The sequence below is a fragment of the Scyliorhinus torazame genome, chromosome 3 (genome assembly GCF_047496885.1).
Source record: "Scyliorhinus torazame isolate Kashiwa2021f chromosome 3, sScyTor2.1, whole genome shotgun sequence".
Classification (NCBI taxonomy): domain Eukaryota; kingdom Metazoa; phylum Chordata; class Chondrichthyes; order Carcharhiniformes; family Scyliorhinidae; genus Scyliorhinus; species Scyliorhinus torazame.
In genome coordinates this window covers 303,226,265-303,248,350 of record NC_092709.1, presented here as the reverse complement: position 1 = coordinate 303,248,350, position 22,086 = coordinate 303,226,265, and the positions used below count along the sequence as shown (strand labels likewise).

The 22,086-nt window shown below is 47.2% G+C and overlaps 1 protein-coding gene across 1 annotated transcript in view; it reads right to left on the bottom strand.

The window, feature by feature from the left end:
- Nucleotides 1–22,086, bottom strand: part of loxhd1a (lipoxygenase homology PLAT domains 1a) — a 332,608-nt gene that overhangs the window by 278,531 nt on the left and 31,991 nt on the right. Inside the window, exon 5 of the mRNA XM_072497474.1 lies at nucleotides 17,673–17,813. Within this exon, the coding sequence (XP_072353575.1) occupies nucleotides 17,673–17,813 (141 nt within the window). The remainder of the gene's footprint in view (nucleotides 1–17,672; nucleotides 17,814–22,086) is intronic.

Sequence of the window (22,086 nt, the reverse complement as noted above, 5' to 3'; positions counted from 1 at the left end):
AGTAGTCATAGCCCTAGGGAACCCTATAGCAGTAAGTTATCGTGGAAGTCCTGAAGAAGTCATGGACCATGGAAGTCTGAAGGGAACCAGGCTACGTGGCAGTAAAATGGAAACCAGTCCTAATGGGAGTCCAATAGAATTCAGGCCGCATGGGACGTCTGATGAAGTTAGGCTCCCAGGAACTCCAAGAGAATCAAGTCCCCACTGGTATCCAACAGAAACAAGGCCCCAAGGAAGTCCACTAGAAATAAGATCCCAAGAAAGCTCAATAGAAACAAGGTTCTGTTGTTGTCCAATAGAAACAAGACCTCATCATAGTCTACTGGGAACAAATTCCTATGGGAGTCCACTAGAAACTAGGTCCCATGGAGGTTTTATAGAAACAAGGTCCCATTGGCGTCCAATAGAAACAAGACCCTATGGAAGCTCAATAGAAACAAGGTTCACTGGAAGTTCAATAGAAACAAGGCCACATTGGTGTCCAATAGAAACAAGACCCTATGGAAGCTCAATAGAAACAAGGTTCACTGGAAGTTCAACAGAAACAACACCACATTGGTGTCCAATAGAAACAAGGGCCCATGAAAGTTCTAGGGAAATAAGATCCCTTGGAAATTCAATGGAGACATGGTTTAATGGAAACTCAGCAGAAACAGGATACAGTGGCCGTCCAATTGAAACAAGATCTAATGGTAGTCCAATAGAAACAAGGCCCCACTGGTGTTCATTTGGAACAAGATCCCATGGGCCTTCAATAGAAAATAGGTTTCTTAGAAGTTCCATGGAAACAAAGTCGCACTGGTGTCCAATAGAAACAAGATCCCATGGAAGCTCAATAGAAAAAAGGCCCCACTGGTGTTCATTAGGAACAAGATCCCACAGACCTTCAATGGAAACAACTTCCAATGGAAGCTCAATAGAAACAAGATCCCATGGAAGCTCAATAGAAACATGGTTCAATAGAAATCCAATAGAAACAGTGCCCCACATGTGCCAGATAGATAAATCATGGTTCAATGGAAATCTTGCTGGAGACAAATGCTATCAAAGTTCAGTAGAAATGAAACCTGAAGAAAACCAAAGAGATGTTATAACTCGAAGGAGACCTACTGTCCATTGGAATCCCAATGATGATCTGAAGATGACAACTTTGGATCATATAATTGTCAAGCCCAAAGAAAGTATTGTAGCGAACACACCCCACTGTAGTTCCACGACAGTCAGGTACGGAGAAAGCCCTGGAGAGCTGCGAAAGATTCACAATCTGGATAGTCTTCTGCCAATGAAACATTGTGAGAGTTCTTTCAGAACTGAACTCAGTAAGGATCATATACCTGTCATATGTAAATTCAGACCAGAATCAGTCAAAACTGAAAGCAGTAGCCCAACCGTCAGATCTCATTGGTGTCCTGGGGAAGCTGCAGCAATTTCAAATCTCAATACCTATACAGCAGTAAAGCCGCTAGGGACTGATTTAACAGTCAGCCCAGAAAATTGTTCTCCGCAAAACCCGATGAACATGAATGTGAACTGTCCTGTAAATGTCAATTCTAATCTGATTCTTCCTGTAGTAGATTCTAAATGGGGTCTCAGAGCCTCTGGAGGAGGCAAGTCTCCAGTCAGTCTTGAAAATAACGTAAAGGAGCCAATTACGGAAAGTCCTGCAATAGTTTGTTGTCCTATTTTAGATATGTTATATACTAATCTTAGTGAAGATCGGATGGCATCAAAAACAAAAACACAAGATCCATTAGAGGTTGAACGCTATGGGAGGCCACCAGAAGTTCAGCCTGAAGAGGGACCTAAAGCACACTTACCTTGGGAGACTCCTGTAGCCGTTAAGTCACAACAATATCTGAAGCATAACATGCAGAACTCAAATATGTATCACCATGCAGTTGTCAATCCCCATAGCAGTTCTATAATGTTAATCGGGGCTCCTCAAGAGGACCTGAATAATTTAAACATGGATACTTCATGGGCGATGAGACCTGGAGAGATTCTTGCAAGAACTGAAGCCCATTGGAGATCTGTAGAAGCCCTGTCTCAAACTGACACTCCAGCTGTAAAATGTGAACATAGCGATCCAAAAGTTACACCTGAAAAGGGCCATGTAACCATCAGGCCCTTTGTAAATCCTGAAAACAATGTAATGAAGTCAAGTTTAGATATTTCAGCAGGTGTCAGATTTCATGGCAGTCCAACAGAAATCAGGACTGAAGCGCAACCTAAAGAAGCCAGAACTCAAAGGTGTGCAGTGACAAACGAAGAATATCATACACAAGAATTCATGAGAGAAACAAATCCAGTGGCAATCGAAACTCAGAAGCTTCCTATCGACCTGAGATATCATTGGAGTCCAAAGGATGACACAGAAAGTTTAAAATTGCAGAGTACCATCTCAAACAGATTCCAAGGGAATCCAGTGGATGTCCAACCTCTTACGAATGATTTACCAGTTGGACAGTGTGAGACTCCTGTATCAATCAGATCTTGCAATGGCCCAACAGCAGTCACCCCTCATGACTGCCCTGTTGCAATGCCACATGAAGAGGATACTGGAGAAGACCTGAGGAGCTCAGATTGGGATAATCATGTAAAATATCCAATGAATCTTCTAGGAGTTGAATCTCAAAGGTGTTCTCTCAACCAAAGTCTTGAAGAGAGTCTGTCAATTTCCAGGTATCCGGAGATTCCTGAAGATAACCTGCAGCAACCAAATTTCATTTGGCCTACAGATTCTTGGATCCATGGGAATCCTATAGCAGTCAGACCAGGTGTGAGTTCTGGGAACGACCTGGAACACTTAGAGTTACACAGCCCTGCGGATATCCAATCTCAGGGCAGTTCTGTACGCTTCAGAACCATTATAAATAATTCACAATTTAGGACTCGTGAGAGCCCTGTAACAATCAGTTCCTGTAACAGTCTGACCACAGTGAAACATGAAGACATTTTTGATGACGACCTGAATTATCCAAATCAGGATAATCTTGTAGTAATGAGACCCTGTGGGAATCCAGTAGGAATCAGCCCTCAGGGCAATTCTACAGCTGACAGACCTCGGGGGAAAGCGGTGAATGTCGCACCTGTAAGGAGTTCTATAGAGCACCTAAATATAAAGGAAAATCTTCAGAGGAATCCTTCAGAGGTCAGTTGCGCAGAGGGCTTTGCTACAGTTGATCCAGAAGAAAATCTAAGTAAGTCAAAAGTACATAGCCCTATGGATGTCAGACAGCTTGATTGCCCTGTTAAAGTCAAAACTGAGGGAAGTAATGTAGTCGTGAATCGTTTGGATGATATAGAAAAGTATTACGGTGTCATTAGAATGAGACTGAATGGACATCATGAAGCAATAAGATGCCACGACATTGCTGTGCAAGTGAATCCTTTAGAAGGTGAATGTCAGAACAATGATGCAATTATCATTCCCACTGAGAGTGCCGTAGATGAACAGCTTTCACAAGTTAGACTCAATGGGAATGATGCCGAATTCAAACCCCAGGGTACAGTTTTAGTCACCACTGCAGGGAATCCTGAAGAAGACCCGAAGGCAGCTATTAATGTTTCTATAACAATCATTCTTCCGTCCAAAAAAACTGCTGAAGAAAATTGTCTAAAAGTTCAACCTCAGGAGAATCTTATGGAAAATCCGACGCCAAATTTGCTTAGCAAACCAGCTAGAATTAGTGGGAATCTCATCTCAGTGAATCCATGTGTGAGTCCTACCGATTTAAGACCAATGAGCAATCCTTTAGCGCTTGATTCCCATGAGAGTTCTATGTCAGTGCCCCATGTAAAGGGTTATGGAGAAGGACTGCTAATGAACACCCAGGAGTATCCAGAAGCAGTCGGACTTTGTGGCAGTCCAATAAAAGTTCAACCTCAGCAGAGTATGGCAGTGAATAATTCTAGGGAAGGCCAGACATCAAACCTCATTAAATCTGGTGCTGGTACACTGGATGCGAGCTTTTTAGAGGCTAGTTCTGAAAGAGGTATGACAATTTTTAGATGTCAAGAATGTACCGAAGAAGACCTTGAAAAGCCAAACTTGGCTAATGCAGAGGCAGTCTGTATCGATAAGAATAACCTATCAGTAAGGCCAAAAGAAGCTACCAAAAATGAACAATCTCAGACTTCTGCAGAAGTCAATCAAGAGAAGTGTCCTATTGCAGTCAGAGCACAAAAGAACCATTTGGCAACCGCATCCCCCATGTGTCACGGCACACACTCAATGAATTCAAACCTTGATACCCCTCTTGCCGTCACTTCTCAGGTCAGTGATGTGGCAGTCGCAGTGGAAGATTCTGGAGGAGAGCTAAAGTCAAATATAGATGATCTTCTGGCAGATAGCCATCAGAGGGTTGTTAACAAAGACACATGCAACAAAGGTACTGTAGAGTGCCAGCAGAAGTTAAATCTTAATAGATCTGGAGCAAGCAGTTATCAGAGGGGGCTTCTCGAGGTCAACACTGCAGTTGCATCACATGGGAATTCTGAAGAGGATCTGAACATCATGGTCAGATTCTATCATAATCGTCCCAAATTCAAGCCTCAAGTGGTAATCAAACCTAAAAGCAGCGCTGTAGCAAGTAAACATCAGAAAAGTACTTTCAAAGCCAATTCTGTGGAGAGTGTTACAACAGTTAGATCCCATTGGAATTCTCTACATCAAATCAACAATTCAAACATTTACAGTGTGATAGAAGATAACCAAGATAAAATCCCTGCTGTGGAGGAACTTCAGGAGAATCCTATGGATGTTACATCTGGGTATGATTCACACACATCAAATCTGAGTCAGCCTGTCGACATCAGACTCAATCAGAGTCATACAGGCGTCAAGCTTAAAGATGTTCCTGTCGGAGATATACCTCAGGTGAGTGACGCAGAGGACAGACACTATGGGAATCCTACTACATTTGAGCTGCAAAAGCATCTTTTGACATTCAAACCCGAAGATAAAGCAGGCTCATCATCAGAGGATCCTTCTGGACTTGAATCTCAAGGTAGCCTCAGTGAGGTCTCAGTTCAATGGAGTTCTGATAAAGAACTGAGTAAGTCAAATCTGAAGAGTTTTGCAACAGTCAGTCATCAGGGGAGTGACACTACCACAACAACAGGAAATACTAGTAGAGATCTAAAGAAATCAAGTGTAACTAACTTAATAGATAGCACACCCCAGGAGAACACAGACTTGAGAAAGCCAAATCTTAGCAATCCTCTAGAAAGACAATACCGAGGTCGTCGTTTAGAAGCTGGTTCTGAAGAGAGTCTTACAATAGTTAGATCCGATGGGAATCCTGAAACACAACTGAACAATTCAAACGTTTATGGTATAGAAGAAGCCCAACTAGATGATCTTTCAATAAAAACAGAATTTCAGGAGAATTCTATTGAAACAATGTCTGGAGATGACTCTGATTTCTCAGACCCTAAGAGTTCTGAGGGTATCAATCCCAATGAAAATCAGGTGGGCATCAATCCCAAACACGTTTCTGTGGGAAACATGCCTCAATGGAGTTACATGGATGTCAGGCACAGTGAGAGTCCTGCAACATTCATGCCTCAAGAGAGTCCCATGGAACTCAAATCTGACGGTGGAACATCGTCTGGTAGGCCGGCTGAGGCCGCTGTTGAAAGAAGTCTCAGTGCAGGTACAGCTCGGTGGAGTTCTGATGAAGAACTGAAGCAGTCAAAACTCAATAGCCTTGCAGCAGGCAATGATGAGGTGACCATAGTTACTGTAATGTCAGAAGGGACTGCAAGAGATAATCTGATGGGATCAAATGCGGCTAGTTCTATAAATGTCACATCTAAGCAGAATACAGACTTGACAGAGCTCAAGCTTAATAGTCCCACATCAAGAAACTATCCAGGATCTTCTTCGCAAGTTAATGATAAAGAGGACAGATACCATGGGTATACTGAACAGCAACTGAACAGCTCAATAATTCCTGGCACCGTGGTGAGGCGAGAGGACATTCCTGTCATTGAAAAACCTCAGGGAAATTCTACAGATGTTACATCTGGAGATGACTCAATTATGTTAAATGGCAATGGTCTTGTTGATGTCAGTCACAATCAGAGTCACACACAGGTCAAGCTTAGACATGTTCCTGCAGGAGACACATCTCAGGTGAGTCACAGAGAGGTCAGGCATCATGAGAATCCTAACGTATTAAAATCGCAACAAGGTTCATTTCCCGGCAGGTCTGAAGATAGTGCTAAAACCGACTCATTACCAGAGAGCCCTTCTGTCCTTGATTCTCAAAGTGGCCTTGGTATAATATCAGCTCAATGGAACATTGATGAAAACCTGAAGAAGAGATATCTAAAGAACCTTATAGCAGGAAGCCTTCAGGGGAATGTTGCTATAATGAGGCCAGAAAGTTCTCCTAGATTAGAACGTAGAACATCAAATATAAATAATCCTATCGAAGCTACACCTGAGGAGAGCGCAGACACAATAAGGCAAAACATTAATATTCTTGCTGTGGAAAAACATCAGGGAAGTTCTTTGAAAATCAAAACTGATGACTCTCGTAGTCAAATTAGTTCCCTTGGGAATTCTAGACAGCAACTGAACAATACAGACATTCAAGGTCCAGTAGAAGTCAGACATGATATTTCTGTGGGTGGCAAACATCAGGAGAATTTGACATCTGGACATGACTCTGATATATTTGGTCAAACGGTTCCTGAAGATGTCAAGGTCAATCAGAATCACAAGGGTTTAAAGCCTAAACATGATCATATGGGAAATACACCTCAGAAAAGTTACATAGATGTCAGACTCAATAGGAATTCTATCAAACAAATGCCTCAAAAAAGCCCCAGGGCATTTAAATCCAATGATAGCCCTCAAAGTGAAACACCTTTCGGAAGTCCTGCGGCAATTGCTTCTGAAGAAAGTCTTGCTTCAGGTGTACCTCAGAGGAGTTTGGATGAAGAACTGAAAAAGTCACATCAGAACAATCTTCGAGCAGTCAGTCAGCTGCAGAGAGGTGGTACAATAACACCAGAAAGTACTGCTGGGGAAGATGTGAGGCCACCCAAGTTGGCTACTTCTACCAATGTCACTCCTAACAAAAGGAACAATTTGGAAGAGCTCGATCTTAATAGTTCTGCAGCAGGAAAATATCAAGCGAGTCCTTGGAAAGTCGGTTCTGAAGATGGTCGTAGATCCCGTGGTAGCTTTGGACAGCAACTAGGCAATTTAAACATTGACAATATATTGGAATTCAGGCGGCATGACTCTGCAATTGAGGAATCGCAGGGGAATCTGTTTAAAGTCATATACAGAGAGGACTCTGAAATGTCAATTTCGGGTATTCCACAAGTGATCAGCCTGAAGAGCAGTCATGCAGCTATCAGTCTTGTACAACTTTCTATATTCCGCACACCTCAAAGGAGTCACATAGACGTCAGCTCCAAAGAAGATCCTGCAGAATTCATGCCTCCAGGAATTCCATCTGTACAGAAATTAGACAATTTAAACATACAACGCAGAGTAGAGGTCAGCCGAAATGAAATTGCTACGAAAGCGAAACCTGAGGAGAATCCTATTAATGTTACATCTGTTGATGACTCACAGTTGACAATTCTCAATCATTATATAAATGTGAGCTTTCCTCAGACTCACAAAGGCATCAAACGTAAATATGTTCCAGTACCTGGAACATCTCAGATGAGTCAAGTTGAAGTCAAACAACATGGGAGTCCTACAGACATAAACCATCACCTCGGGCCTGCGGCAGACCAACCTGAAGGTAATCCAAAGCCTAGTTCACCACCTGGCAGTCCTTCTGAACCTGTTTCTCAAAGCAGCTTTGATACAATATCAGCTCAGTGGAGTTCTGATGAAGAGATAAAGAAGTCAAATTTGAAAAGACATACAGAAGGCAAACTTCAGGGGAGTGCTGATCCAATAAGTTCTGAAATATCTCCTACTGAAGATCTGAGGACATCAAATTTGGGCAGTACTACAGAAGTCACACCTATGAGGATTACAGATCTGAGAAGGCTAAGCATTAATAGTCTTGGAGGAGGAAAACATCAAGGGAGTTCTTTACGAGTCAATTCTGAAGAGCGTCTTACAACAGTTAGATCCCGTCGAAATTCTGGGCAGCAAAGGAAAAGGTCCATCCGAGAAGAGGCCAAACAAGAAAATATTTCGATAGCGGTAAACCCGCAGGAGAATTTGATAGAAGCTATGACTGGAGATGATTCTGATGCATTAGGTTTGAGTAATCTTAAAGATATCAGCCTCAAAGCGAGTTATGCGGACATCAGTCTTACACATAGTTTTGTAGGAAGCACAATTCAGGGAAGTTACATAGATGTCAGACTCAATAGGAGTCCTACAAAACGGGTGCCTCAAGAGAGTCCCATGGTGCTCAAACTCGAGGTTAGTCCTCAAAGTGAAACACCTTTCGGAAGTCCTGCGGCAATTGCTTCTGAAGAAAGTCCTGCTTCAGGTGTACCTCAGAGGAGTTTGGAAGAAGAACTGAAAAAGTCACATCAGAACAATCTTCGAGCAGTCAGTCAGCTGCAGAGAGGTGTTACAATAACACCAGAAAGTACTGCTGGGGAAGATGTGAGGCCACCCAAGTTGGCTACTTCTACCAATGCCACTCCTAACAAAACAAACAATTTGGAAGAGCTCGATCTTAATAGTTCTGCAGCAGGAAAATATCAAGCGAGTCCTTGGAAAGTCAGTTCTGAAGATGGTCTTAGATCCCGTGGAAGCTTTGAACAGCAACTAGGCAATTTAAACATTGACGATATATTGGAAGTCAGGCGACGTGTCTCTGTGATTCACAAATCACAGGCGAATCTCTTTAACCTCATTGACAGAGAGGACTCTGAAATGTCAATTTTGAGCTCTCGGGACCTGATCCGCCTGAAGAGCAGTCATGGAGACATCAATCTTGTACACCTTTCTATATTCAGCACACCTCAGAGGAGTCACATAGATGTCAATCTCAATGCGGATCCTGCAGAATTTATACCTCAAGAGAGTCTGTTGACATTCAAAGCTGATGGTAGTACTAACGGTGGTCCGCCATTTTGGAATCCTGCTGCAAATACATCTAAAAGTTTAGGCATAGAAACAACGCAGTGGAGTTCTGATGAAGAACGGAATATGTCAAATGTGAAGGCACGTCTAGCTGGCATTCTTCAGGACAGTATTGTCACAATAACACCAGAGAGGACTACCAGTGATCTGAGTAAATTAATTGTGGATAGCTCTATACGCAGCACATCTAAGGACAGTGCAGACTTGAGAAAGCTAAACCTTAATAATCATGTGGAGGGAAAGTATCAGGAGGATCCTTTGACTGTCAATCCTGAAAAGCATATAATGGCAGCGAGACAGAAACTAAACAAGTCAAATCTGCATGGTAAAGTAGAACTCGCCCGAGACATAATTCCTGTGGTGGGGAAACATCAAGTCAATCCAGTGGATCTAACATCTGGAGAGAAGTCAAAGATGTTGAATCTCAATCATCCTGCCGACGGCAGCCTCAGTCATGCTCACGCAGACATTGGATTTCAAGATGATCCTGTACTAAGCCCACTTCAGATGAGTTACAGTAAAGGGGAACACAATGGGAGTGATACCATGTTCAGATCTCAGCAAGGTTCCGCAGCAGTCAGATCCGAAAGTCATTCTAAAGCTGACTTATCACCCGAGAATCCTTTTGGAATTGATTCTCTAAGTAGCCATGGTACAATATCTGCTCAATGGAGCCCTAAAGAAGACTTAAAGAAGACAAATCTGAGTTTTGCAGAAGTCAGTCATCGGGGAAGTGCGATTATGATGAGACCAGACCAGAAAAGAAGTTCAAATGTCTATAGTCCTGCCGCAATCGGACCTGAGGGAAGTAAAGAGTACATGGGCAGAAAAAGCTTTGCTCGCCCCATACGAAGAAAATATCGAAAGATTCCTTTAGAAGTCAATCCTGAAGAGAGTTGGACGACTGTGAGGGCCCATGGGAGTACAAGAGAAGATCTCATAAATAACCTTGAAGAAATCAATCTCGAAGGCGATGCTGCAGAAGTCAACCATGAAGTGCTGACATTAGCAAAGTCTCCTCTGGGGTTTTCTGGAGCAGTCAGACTTGAAAATGACTCAGCAAAGTCCTATCACAATAATCCTGAAGATGTCAAAATTTCTGAGAGTCATGCAGAATTCACGTCTAATCAGACTCCTGCAGCAGACCCACCTCCTAGGAGTCACATAGCGCTCAGACACAATAGCGATCCCGTAAAAATCACACTTGAAGGGACTGCTGTGCCATCCAGGCATCAAGAAAATACTTTAGGCAACATATTCCATAGGGATCTTTTAGATGTAATCTCTGATAGAACTCAGGATTCAGCCGCACCTCTATTTGGTGCTGAAGCAAGCCTGAGAAATAGTTCATTTGCAATCATAGAAGATGAGCATCTTGGAAAAGACAAGAAGAAAATAAATCATCATGGACCTGGAGAAGTGACTTCCCAAAGAAAACCTGTAGCTGTCAGATCTAAGAACAGTTATCTAGAAGTGGGGCCTGCTAGTGACGTTGTCGCTTCTGACCTGAGCATTGGAGAGGTCAGGCCCGATTTCAGTACTGAACAAGCCATGGGCGAATTAAATATTGGTGAGGTCAAATCTAATTTGAGTTTTGGAGAACTCGCAGTTGAAATAAATATTGGAGAATCCAGGTCTGATTGGAGTATTGGAGAGGTGAAGTTTGACGTTGGTTAGACTTGAAAGAAGTTCTGGATAAAGATATATGAAGAGGATGCCAAAAAATTACAGTAAAGCAATGTCATTCAGGGTAGACGAAAAGCTTGGAGTCTAACGGAGCATTTGACCTATTTTTGAGGTTATTCTTTTGTCATTCTGCTTTTCATAATCCATCACAAGATAAACAATCATTTTTGCAACAATTGAAAAATAATTTGAAATATTTTTATATACAACAGTATTATTTTCAGATTGTATTTGAAGATTTATGATACTTGTAGTCATCCAAAAATCCATATTGAATTAGTGGACACATATTTGAAAAATATATAATTGCGCATGGAAGAACTTAAGAATTTATAGAATCATATCATAGGATTTTCAGTGCAGAAGGAGGCCATTTGGCTCATCAGGTCCGCACCGGCCTGTCGTGTTGGGTGCTCTGCTACACAGACGAACCAACACGGTTGCGGATGGTACAACTCAGTTTTATTACTAACTATATTTACAATGTCAAACTGGTTACTGTGGTTTGTTCATTACCCTTGAATCTGTGGACCTATCCCTAACACTATCTTGGAGTGGCACTCAGCACATGGTGGATGTCTGAGTGTCTTGCTGTGAGCTCTGTGCCCTGCTGGAATGAGCGGGAAGTGTCGTGTTCCCCGTTTTATAGTGTGTATGCTCTTGCCTGTGATTGGCTGTGGTGTTGTGCGTGTATTGATTGGTCCGTTGATCTGTCCATCGGTATGTACGTATGTTTGCACCATGATGTTTACCTGAATATCATGACATCCCCCCTTTTTTCCAAGAACATGTGCCGATGTGCTTATAAATAGATATGTGTATTGAGTGCAGCTGAATGTGTGTGTGCGATATCTACAGCATGTACATGAGGCTAAACTAGATACATGGGGCGACGTCAGGTGCAACATAGCACCGAGGTTGTACCATAAACAAAACACGTGGAAATGTTAAACGTCAAAACGAACTCCTGTAACGACAAGGAGAAAGAGAAACATATTAACACAGTGGTATGATACATCAGTGAGTTCAATGTTCAAACAGGCTCATAAGTAGCACGGTAGCATGGTGGTTAGCACAATTGCTTCACAGCTCCAGGGTCCCAGGTTCGATTCCCCGTTGGATCACTGTCTGTGCGGAGTCTGCACGTTCTCCCCGTGTCGGCGTGGGTTTCCTCCGGGTGCTCCGGTTTCCTCCCACAGTCCAAAGATGTGCAGGTTAGGTGGATTGGCCATGCTTAATTGCACTTAGTGTCCAAAATTGCCCTAAGTGTTGGGTGGGGTTACTGGGTTATGGGATAGGTTGGAGGTGTAGACTTGGGTAGGGTGCTCTTTCCAAGAGCCGGTGCAGACTCGATGGGCCGAATGGCCTCCTTCTGCACTGTAAATTCTATGTAATCTATGTAAGTCCAGCCTTGTAGGTGGGCGACGAATTCGGGTTGACCGCCTCAAGGGTGGGTCAGGATTCACCAGCTGAGGAAAGGGCCTGGCCACGGGCGACGACGGAATGGGCATGGTGGCAGGAAGCTCCACGAAGTCGACATCAGGAACAACAGGAGGGCGTGGCACCGGTGTAAATTCCCGTAGCGAGCGTGGAAGCAGGCGAAGAGCCCGGCGATTGCACCTGCGAATAGAGCCATCAGGCATGCGAACCAGGAACGAGCGGGGAACCACGCGTCGGAGAACTTCGGCAGGTGCTGACCAGCCACCTTCTGGTAGCTGGATGCGGACGTCGTCCCCAGGCACCAGGGCGAGAAGATAAGTTGCCCATGTGACACGTGCCACCTTCTGGCGAACCCGCTGCTGTCGCATTCTGTGTAGGACCGGAGCATGGTTGGTTGTGGGGACAAGAACGGATGGCACAGTGGTACTGAGGTCGCGACCCATCAACAGCTGGGCTGGTGAGAGGCCAGTGGCTAGTGGGGTCGAGCGATAGGCTAGCAGGGCTAAGCTGAAATCCGATCCGGCAGCAGCATCCTTGCAGAGGAGTCGCTTGACGATGTGAACACCCTTCTCTGCCTTTCCATTGGACTGGGGATGCAGAGGGCTGGACGTCACGTGTGTGAAGCCATACGAAGCAGCAAAGGAAGACCATTCCTGGCTGGCAAAACAGGGCCCATTGTCCGACATGACAGTCATCGGAATGCCGTGGCGAGCGAAGGTGTCTTTGCAGGCTCTTATGACAGCGGACGATTTCAAATCGTGCAGGTGTATGACCTCTGGCTAGTTTGAAAAGTAATCTATGACGATTACATAGTCCCTGCCGAGCGCATGAAAAAGGTCCACACCCACCTTCGCCCAGGGGGACGTCACCAGCTCATGGGGCTGAAGCGTCTCAGGAGGTTGCGCCGGCTGAAACCTTTGGCAGGTGGGGCAGTTGAGCACCATATTGGCAATGTCATCACTGATGCCCGGCCAGTATACGGCCTCTCGGGCCCTCCGTCTGCACTTCTCGACCCCCAGATAGCCTTTGTGTAGTTGGTCGAGGACCAGCTTGTGCATGCTGTGTGGAATCACAATCCGGTCCAGCTTTAGGAGGACACCATCAATGACGGCCAAGTCGTCCCGGACATTGTAGAACTGCGGGCACTGTCCTTTGAGCCACCCTCCCGTCATGTGGTGCATCACACGTTGTAGAAGGGGGTCAGCCGCAGTCTCCCGGCGAATACGGGCCAGACTGGAGTCATCGGCTGGCAGATTTGCCGATGTGAAGGCCTCCTGCGCTTCAACCTGACAGACAAATCCCTCCGAGTCGGGCGGTGTGCTCACTGCTCTAGATAGGGCATCCGCAATGATAAGGTCCTTTCCCGGGGTGTAGACCAGTTGGAAGTCGTACCTCCTGAGTTTGAGTAGGATGCGCTGGAGGCGAGGGGTCATCTCGTTCAGGTCCTTATGTATGATGCTGACCAGGGGGTGATGGTCAGTCTCCGGTAAACTGGGGGAGACCATACACGTAGTCATGGAACTTGTCTATTCCGGCTAGCAAACTCAGGCACTCCTTTTCGATCTGCGCGTAGCACTGTTCTGTGGGGGTCATGGGCCGCGAGGCATAGGCGACCGGGGTCCATGACTCAGTGTCATCCCGCTGTAGGAGTACCGCCCCAAGGCCGGACTGGCTGGCATCAGTCAAAATTTTAGTGTCACGAATGTGTCGAAAAACGCCAATACCGGGGCTGTGGTGAGCTTAATTTTGAGCTCCTCCCATTCCTTCTGGTGTGCGGGCAGCCACTGGAACTCCGTGGACTTCTTGACTAGGTGGCGAAGAGCCGTCATGTGGGAGGCAAGGTTGGGAATGAACTTCCCCAGGAAGTTGACCATGCCTAGGAAGCGTAGCACTGCTTTCTTGTCTGCCGGCTGCGGCATGGCTCACCTTGTCGGCATCCGGACGTACCCCTGACCGGGATATGTGGTCCCCCAGAAACTTTAGCTCGGTTTGGCCGAAAGAACACTTGGCTCGGTTGAGGCGCAGGCCGTTTTCCCGTATCCGCGCAAAGACGCGCTGGAGACGATTGATGTGCTCCTGTAGTGTGGTTGACCAGATGATGATGTCGTCAACGTAGACGCGCACCCCTTCGATGCCCTCCACCATCTGTTCCATGATCCTGTGAAAAACCTCGGATGCCGAGATGATGGCAAACGGCATTCTGTTATAGCAGAACCTGCCGAAAGGAGTATTGAAGGTGCACAGCTTCCTGCTGGACTGGTCCAGTTGAATCTGCCAAAAACCCTTCGAGGCATCCAGCTTTGTAAAGATTTTAGCCCGGGCCATTTCGCTCATGATCTCTTCCCGTTTGGATATGGGGTAGTGTTCCCCCATTATGTTGTTGTTCAGGTCTTTTGGGTCAATGCAGATCCGGAGTTCACCAGAGGGCTTCTTAACACGCACCATGGAGCTGACCAATGGCGTGGGCTCCGTGACCCGGGATAGCACCCCTTGGTCCTGGAGATCCTGCAGCTGCTGCTTGAGGCGGTCTTTGAGTGGCGCTGGGACCCTGTGAGGTGCGTGAATGACCGGGGTGGCGTCCGGTTTGAGTCGTATTCTGTAGGTATAGGGCAGTGTGCCCATGCCCTCGAATGCCTCCTGGTTGTGGGCGAGGAGCGATTGAAGCTGTGCCCTAAATTCTGCATCCGGGAAGTCTCATGTGGCTTCTGGAGACAGAGCGTGGACCCGCTGCACGAGGTGGAGAACCTTGCATGCCTGTGCGCCAAGCAGGGAGTCCTTTAATGCTCCGACTACTTCGAAGGACAGCGTGGCCGTGTATGTGTTGTGTGTCACCTGGAGCTGGCAGGATCCCATGGCCGGGATAACGTTTACATTGTAGTTGACCATCTTGCAACGGGATGGCCGAATTGGTGGTCTGACCTTCAAGGCGTAGAAGGCTGACCATGCTATTCGGTTGGCGGAGGCACCAGTGTCCAGACGGAATGTTATCGGTGATCGGTTGATCGTTAGGGTGGCATACTATTCATCACCCGGATTGACGCTGTTCCCTGGCATCGGCTGGTGAGTCCTGCCTGGAGACATCCGGTTCCTATCAATGACCGCAACACGGAAGGCGTCCCGGTCGTCTGTGTCACTGGTTTCGATGTCGTCTGGGCACGACTCGTAGTACGGAGGCTGAATGGTCCGCAAGTCCCTGCGAGGTTGTCGGAATTGGGGAGCATTGGCAGGTTGAGCTGCTCGACAGCAGGCAGCGTAGTGGCCCATCTTGCCACAGCGGAGGCATTGTCGGCATTCGTTGCGCCACCGCGCATGCGCAGTTCGGTCTTGCGTCTAGCACGCCTGCGCATCACATCCCTCTGCGTCGACGTCTTTTTTGGCGTGCACAAACGCGGGAGGCCGCAGTAAGCGCGCGAAATGGCCGCCCTCGGCTGGGCCGCGGGCCGGGAGGAACTTGATCGCCTGGACCCGTTCGGCCTCGTAGGACGCCTGCCTTGCTGATTTGGCGCGTAGGACCCCTGCTGCGCCGATTCAGCCGCTTGAAATTAGGAGTAGCGGCTGGTCGCGTTTTCATGAAGGACACCAGCAACTCATTTGTGCAAGAAGCGGGATTCTGCCCTAAAACTCATCTCTTTCATTATCCGTGATTTGCATGACCCACGCACTGTGTCCTCGGTCAAATTCATCGCACTACAGGCCCTGACACTCAAAGCACTGAACCGTTACCATGATATCACCAGGGAATCTATCCAAAGTGAGGGAAAGCCATTACCACTGATGTAAGCATCTAACCAAAAATAAATTACCTGTGGAGGACATGTATACCCCAGTTGAAAACCATGGTGTACTGGAGCATCCATAGGAAAAGCCCTCCCTCGCATAATATCTTATTTTAGGCTGGTATCACTGACAAAAATGAACATATCACCGAGTCATAGAGTTTTACAGTACAGAAAGAGGCCCCCGTCAGCCCATCATGTCTATATTGGCCATCAAGTACGTCTCTATTCTAATTCCATTTTCCAGCACTTGGTCCGTAGCCTTGCATGCTGTGGCGTTTCAAAGGCTCATCTAAATGCATCTTAAATGTTGTGAGGGTTCCTGCCTCTCCCACCCTTCCAGGCAGTGAGTTCCAGACTCCCACCACCCTCTGGGTGAAAACCTTTTTCCTCAAATCCCCTCTAAATCTCCTGCCCTTCACTTTAAATCTATGCCCCCTGGTTATTGACCCCTCTACTAAGGGGAAAGGTTTTTTCCTAGCTACCCTCTCTATACCCCTCATAATTTGGTACACCTCGATCCTCTGGATCCACTGAATCCTCGATTTTCTGACCAACAGACCACAATCAGTAAGAATGAACAGCAACACCTCCTCCACAATAGTCCTCAACACCGGCGCCCCCTCAAGGCTGCGTACTTAGCCCCCTACTCTACTCCCTATACACACACGACTGCGAGGCAAAACTTGGTTCCAACTCCATCTACAAGTTTGTTGACGATGCGACCATAGTGGGCCAGATCTCGAATAACGACGAGTCCGAATACAGGAAGGAGATAGAGAATCTAGTGGAGTGGTGTAGCGACAACAATCTCTCCCTCAATGCCAGCAAAACTAAAGAGCTGGTCATTGACTTCAGGAAGCAAAGTACTGTACACACCCCTGTCAGCATCAATGGGGCCGAGGTGGAGATGGTTAGCAGTTTCAAATTCCTAGGGGTGCACATCTCCAAAAATCTGTCCTGGTCCACCCACGTCGACGCTACCACCAAGAAAGCACAACAGGGCCTATACTTCCTCAGGAAACTAAGGAAATTCAGCATGTCCACATTAACCCTTACCAACTTTTACAGATGCACCATAGAAAGCATCCTATCGGGCTGCATCACAGCCTGGTATGGCAACTGCTCGGCCCAGGACCGCAAGAAACTTCAGAGAGTTGTGAACACCGCCCAGTCCATCACTCGAACCTGCCTCCCATCCATTGACTCCATCTACACCTCCCGCTACCTGGGGAAAGCGAGCAACAGAATCAAAGATCCCTCCCACCCGGCTTACTCACTCTTCCAACTTCTTCCATCGGGCAAGAGATACAGAAGTCTGAGAACACGCACGAACAGACTCAAAAACAGCTTCTTCCCCACTGTCACCAGACTCCTAAATGACCCTCTTATGGACTGACCTCATTAACACTACACCCTGTATGCTTCATCCGATGCCAGTGCTGATGTAGTCACATTGGATATGTTGTGTTGCCCTATTATGTATTTTCTTTTATCCCCTTTTCTTCTCATGTACTTAATGATCTGTTAAGTTGCTCGCAGAAAAATACTTTTCACTGTACCTCGGTACACGTGACAATAAACAAATCCAATCCAATCCAATCATATCCCTCCTCAGCCTTCTCTGCTCGAAGGAAAACAACCCCAGCCTAGCCAGCCTCTCTGAGAGTTGATCAGAATGAACTCACCTTTGCATTAGTTCCTGCTTCTCTTTTCTGTCCGGTCTTCACTGTCACTTCATACAATATGTCACCATCTACTACAGATCCATGCCTGGAATGACCAGTTCGAGAGCTTGATAATCTTGGATGCCTTGCACTCCTAGGACGCTGACCAGCACAATAAATCAAAACTTATTACATTTTTGCATGACGTTTTATTTATTTACATCATAATACTGCCTTTGTCAAGTCAAGCACGTCTATATGAATATTGCAAAGAACATGTAAATGCCATTCAGCTTATCAAGCCAGTTCCTTCCACAGGCTCAAAACAACCTGCCCGTTCAATTATTTTCGAAGCAGTAATTCTTTTGGTCGAACATCTTTGTAGAGTTTCTCCTTGCTTCCAAAGCTCAGGATATTTATCTAACTTTACAACCAACAATATTTTATGCTAGTCACCTTCCGTGGCAGGAATTACTTCTTACTCATGCTCGAGGCATTCAGTTTTGTATTCATGCCTTTGCAGTTTTGCACTGATGGTAGTAATTGGAGTTCCTTTACATCGAAGACTCTGAGAACATTATTGACCTCAGTCATTATGTTCTCTTGATTTTATTTTATTCAATGAATCAAGGTTTAGTCCAACCAGAAAGTAACCCTGCTTGTTACATTTCCCTCAACTTTGTCCAAAGCATCAAAGGTGTTTTTTGGAGGCAAAAGGCCCAAAACTGCACCTCGTCTTCCCAATGTTGCCTCAGAAGACATAGATGCAAGGTTACAATCACTCAGTGGTAATTTACCTTGTTATCACTGGGTGGAAATGGGTGAGAGCAGTTGAGGCCAATGTGGAATCAAAAATCAGACACCATGGGTCCCAAGGTTGCCACCAGATGCTGAGGTATCTGGGGAGGCATGGGGTCGGTGAAATACCAGCGACAGCCAATTATGAGGCTGTCCCGGGACTGCTGTCCAATTATTAAGGGTGCCCTGCATCCTCTGAGCTGTCAGCCCAATCAGAATGTCAGGAGCTGGACAGCCTCATCAGTGCCACTGAGGAAAGAGACAGCACCACATACTGAGGAACCCAGAAAGGGTTGGCAGAAAGAGTAGTGATGTGCCGTGCCCTGGGCTGTGAAGTGGCCATTGCCACTAGTGGGTCCTTCCGTGGGCCATTCAGCCCTGGGAAAGGAAAGTGCATTCCCCCCCCCCACCCAACCCTCAACACTCCGGGAAGCCACTAGGGGGCCGTTGCCATGCCAGAAAAATGCTGATGGGATCATAAATTTCAATAGGCTAATTGTTCGCAGCTGTTCCAATCTTTGGAAATACCCTGAGGCTTTCATCTTGACCCCATCACTGTCATCTTACCACCCTTCCCATCACCCAACCTTCTCCAATCAGTTGGCAAAATCCAGTGGGTCAGTACTCCTGCCCACCCAAGGGGATTTCCTGGACATTTGACAGTACTTATTTCTGTGTTGGGTCCATATAACGTGGAAAGAAATCCAAATCTTTATTCTTTTGCCATGTTTCAAAACATTGGCCGCAATTCTTCCAGAAGATTTCTAAGTTAATTTGTGGTGGGTTTTCCAGGGAGATTCCCTCCGGCTCTGCCGGCGAGTTCCCCACTGCTGTTCAATGACACTATGGGCGCGATTCTCCAACCGCGTTGTGCTCTTGCTTGAGCGCAACGCGGCCCGGGATTGCCGGGAGAGGCCTGCAGCGAGCCTCCTAACATCCTTCCTGCCTCCTGGGATTTTCCAAAGTCCTATGAGAAATAAGAGTCGGATCACTGCCCCAAATGGGCGGGGCCGAATGATGCGCGCGAAAGTAGGTCTTGAACCCACTTATAACCTAATTGGCGGGATCCACCGGCCTCCCTCGATTCTTTGGCCTCCCCAGGGAGGCTGCAGCTGGATGCCGATCAGTGTGGGTCCACACAAATATGGAATGGCGGAACAGCACCCAGGGGTCTCCCGGGCCACCGGAGACCCCAGTGTGGTTAGGGTAAGTGCAGGGTGGGCCCCTGGTCCTTTCCTGGAACGTGTGCATGTTGGCACTGCCCAGCTGGCACCTTGGCACTGCCAAGGTACCTGGATGACACTGCCAAACCTGCAGGAGCACTGCCTGGGTGCCAGGGTGGCAGTGCAAGGGTGCCAGGGTGGCACTGCCAATATTCAGGGGGTGAGAGGGGCCATGTCCATGAAATAAGGGGGGGTTGAAGGATGGGGGAGGGCAGAGCAAGTGCAGAGGGCCTCTGGGAGGTTGGGTGGGTGATGGGAGGGGGTCCAAGAAGGGAGGGGTGCTTTAAGGGGGCTTATTAGGGCCTGAGATGGGGGGCCCTGAGGTATCCCATAGCGGGGTGTCCTCACTTGGGAGATCCTGGGTAGTGTCCATGTCTGTGGGGGGGTGACAGTGCCCCTGGGTGGGAAACATTTGTGTGGACCAGCACTGATTGGCACCTGGCTGCAGCCTCCCTGAAGAGACCCCTGGGTGCTGTTCCGCCATTCCATATTTGTGTGGACCCACACTGATCGAAGAGATTGAAACTCATTATACCAGAAGAGATGCTAATAACATTCTGTCTCTCTCCTAAGGAAGGGGCAATGGAATTCTGGCCAGAAGCATAGAAACTGATTGTTAACTGCAATAACCATTGTAGGCCATGTCACATGATACAAGCCTCTGGCCTTTTGGACAGTTTTAATATTACTCCTTTGGCCTCACAGCAGACTGTTGTTTTAACACCAACTGGGAATTGTCTCCATCTTAAACTGGGAAGGAGTCTCGTCAACCAGCTGAGCGAGCAGTTACCATCTTTCAACTGCATGAAACCTGCTTGATTTTAAAAATCTCCCTCTGATCAATGCCTGCCAACTGGCCTAAGCATAGAAAGCCCATCATGCTGCAGCATTACTCGCTTCAAGGATTTTCATGTTGCCGTCTCCAAACAGAAATACACAAGGATTGAACTCAGCCACAAAGGAAACACCCACAAGACTTTGAACTCTTGGACTCATTTCTATGGTTCTTTAACTATTACTATCCATAGTTGTAAAACACCTTTTTCTATCCATCCCTTACTTTGAATGTGTGTAGTAGTGCAGGAAGCTGCAAACACACTTCCGCCGGGTTTTGAATATGGAATAGTCTAGCCTTCTGAGTTAATCATAATAAAAGTTTTCTGCAAGTTCTCAGTAAATTGGATCACACAAACCAAGGATTTCGGAAAGGATGCTACTGCATACATTAAAATAGTTTAAAACAGCTTCTGCCTACAGAAAGTTGGTGAGAGGAAATAAGTACAATTTACCCATCTCTCTACTGAACTCACCAAGTGCAGAAAATCGGCAATCCGAGCCGGCACGGTGGCACAGTGGTAAGCAATACTGTCTCGCATGCCAAGAACCCGGGTTCAATTCCCGGCTTGGGTCACTGTCTGTGTGGAGTTTGCAACTTCTCCCCGTGTCTGCGTGGGTTTCCTCCGGGTGCTCCAGTTTCCTTCCGCAGTCCAAAGCTGTGCAGGATAGGTGGCCTGGCCATGCTAAATTGCCCCTTAGTGTCCAGGAATGTGCAGGTTTGGGTGACGGGGCACAGGGCTGGTTAGGCGGGGGAGTGTGCCTAGGTAGGGTGTTCTTTCACAGGGTCAGTGCGCACCCGATGGACCGAGCAGCCTCCTTTCGCACTGCGGGGTTTCCATGATTCCTGCAGCTTCTGCGTGAATTTCTCTGTCTCTGCTGCAGGGAGGGGGCAGTGCCTCCAGGGGATATGTTTGGTGCACAGTGCAGCAGTGTGTACCATCTACTGGATGTACTTCAGTAACTCACCAAGGCCCGATCCTCGGACAGCGCCTTCCAAACCCACAACCTCCACCACCCAGAAGGACAAGGGCAGCAGATACATGGCACCACCAAATTCTCCTCCAAGCCCCACACCATCCTGACTTGGAACTATATCACAGTTTTTTTCATTGCTGCTGGGTCAAAATCCTGGCACTTCCTTCCTAACAGCGCTGTGAATGTACTGACATCATGGACAGGATTCTCCGCGATTGGCGCGATGGCCTGGCCCCGACATCAGAAACGGCGCGAACCACTCCGGCGTCGGGCCGACCGGAAGTAGCGGAATTCTCTGCCCTTCCGGGGGCTAGGCCGGCGCCGGAGGGGTTGGCGCCACGCCAGCCGGCGCCGAAGGGTCTGCACGAGTTAGCGCATGCGCAGAACCACCAGCAATTCTGCCGCATACGCAGGGGGGTGCATTCTCTGCACCAGCCATGGCGGAGCCCTACAGGGGCCGGGGCTGAAGGAAGAAGTGCCCCCACTGCACAGGCCCACCCGCAGTTCGGTGGACCCCGATCGCAGGCCAGGCCACCGTGGCCCCCCCCCCCCGGGGGTCGGATCCTCCCGCGCCCTCCCGGGACCATGTCCAATCCACGCCG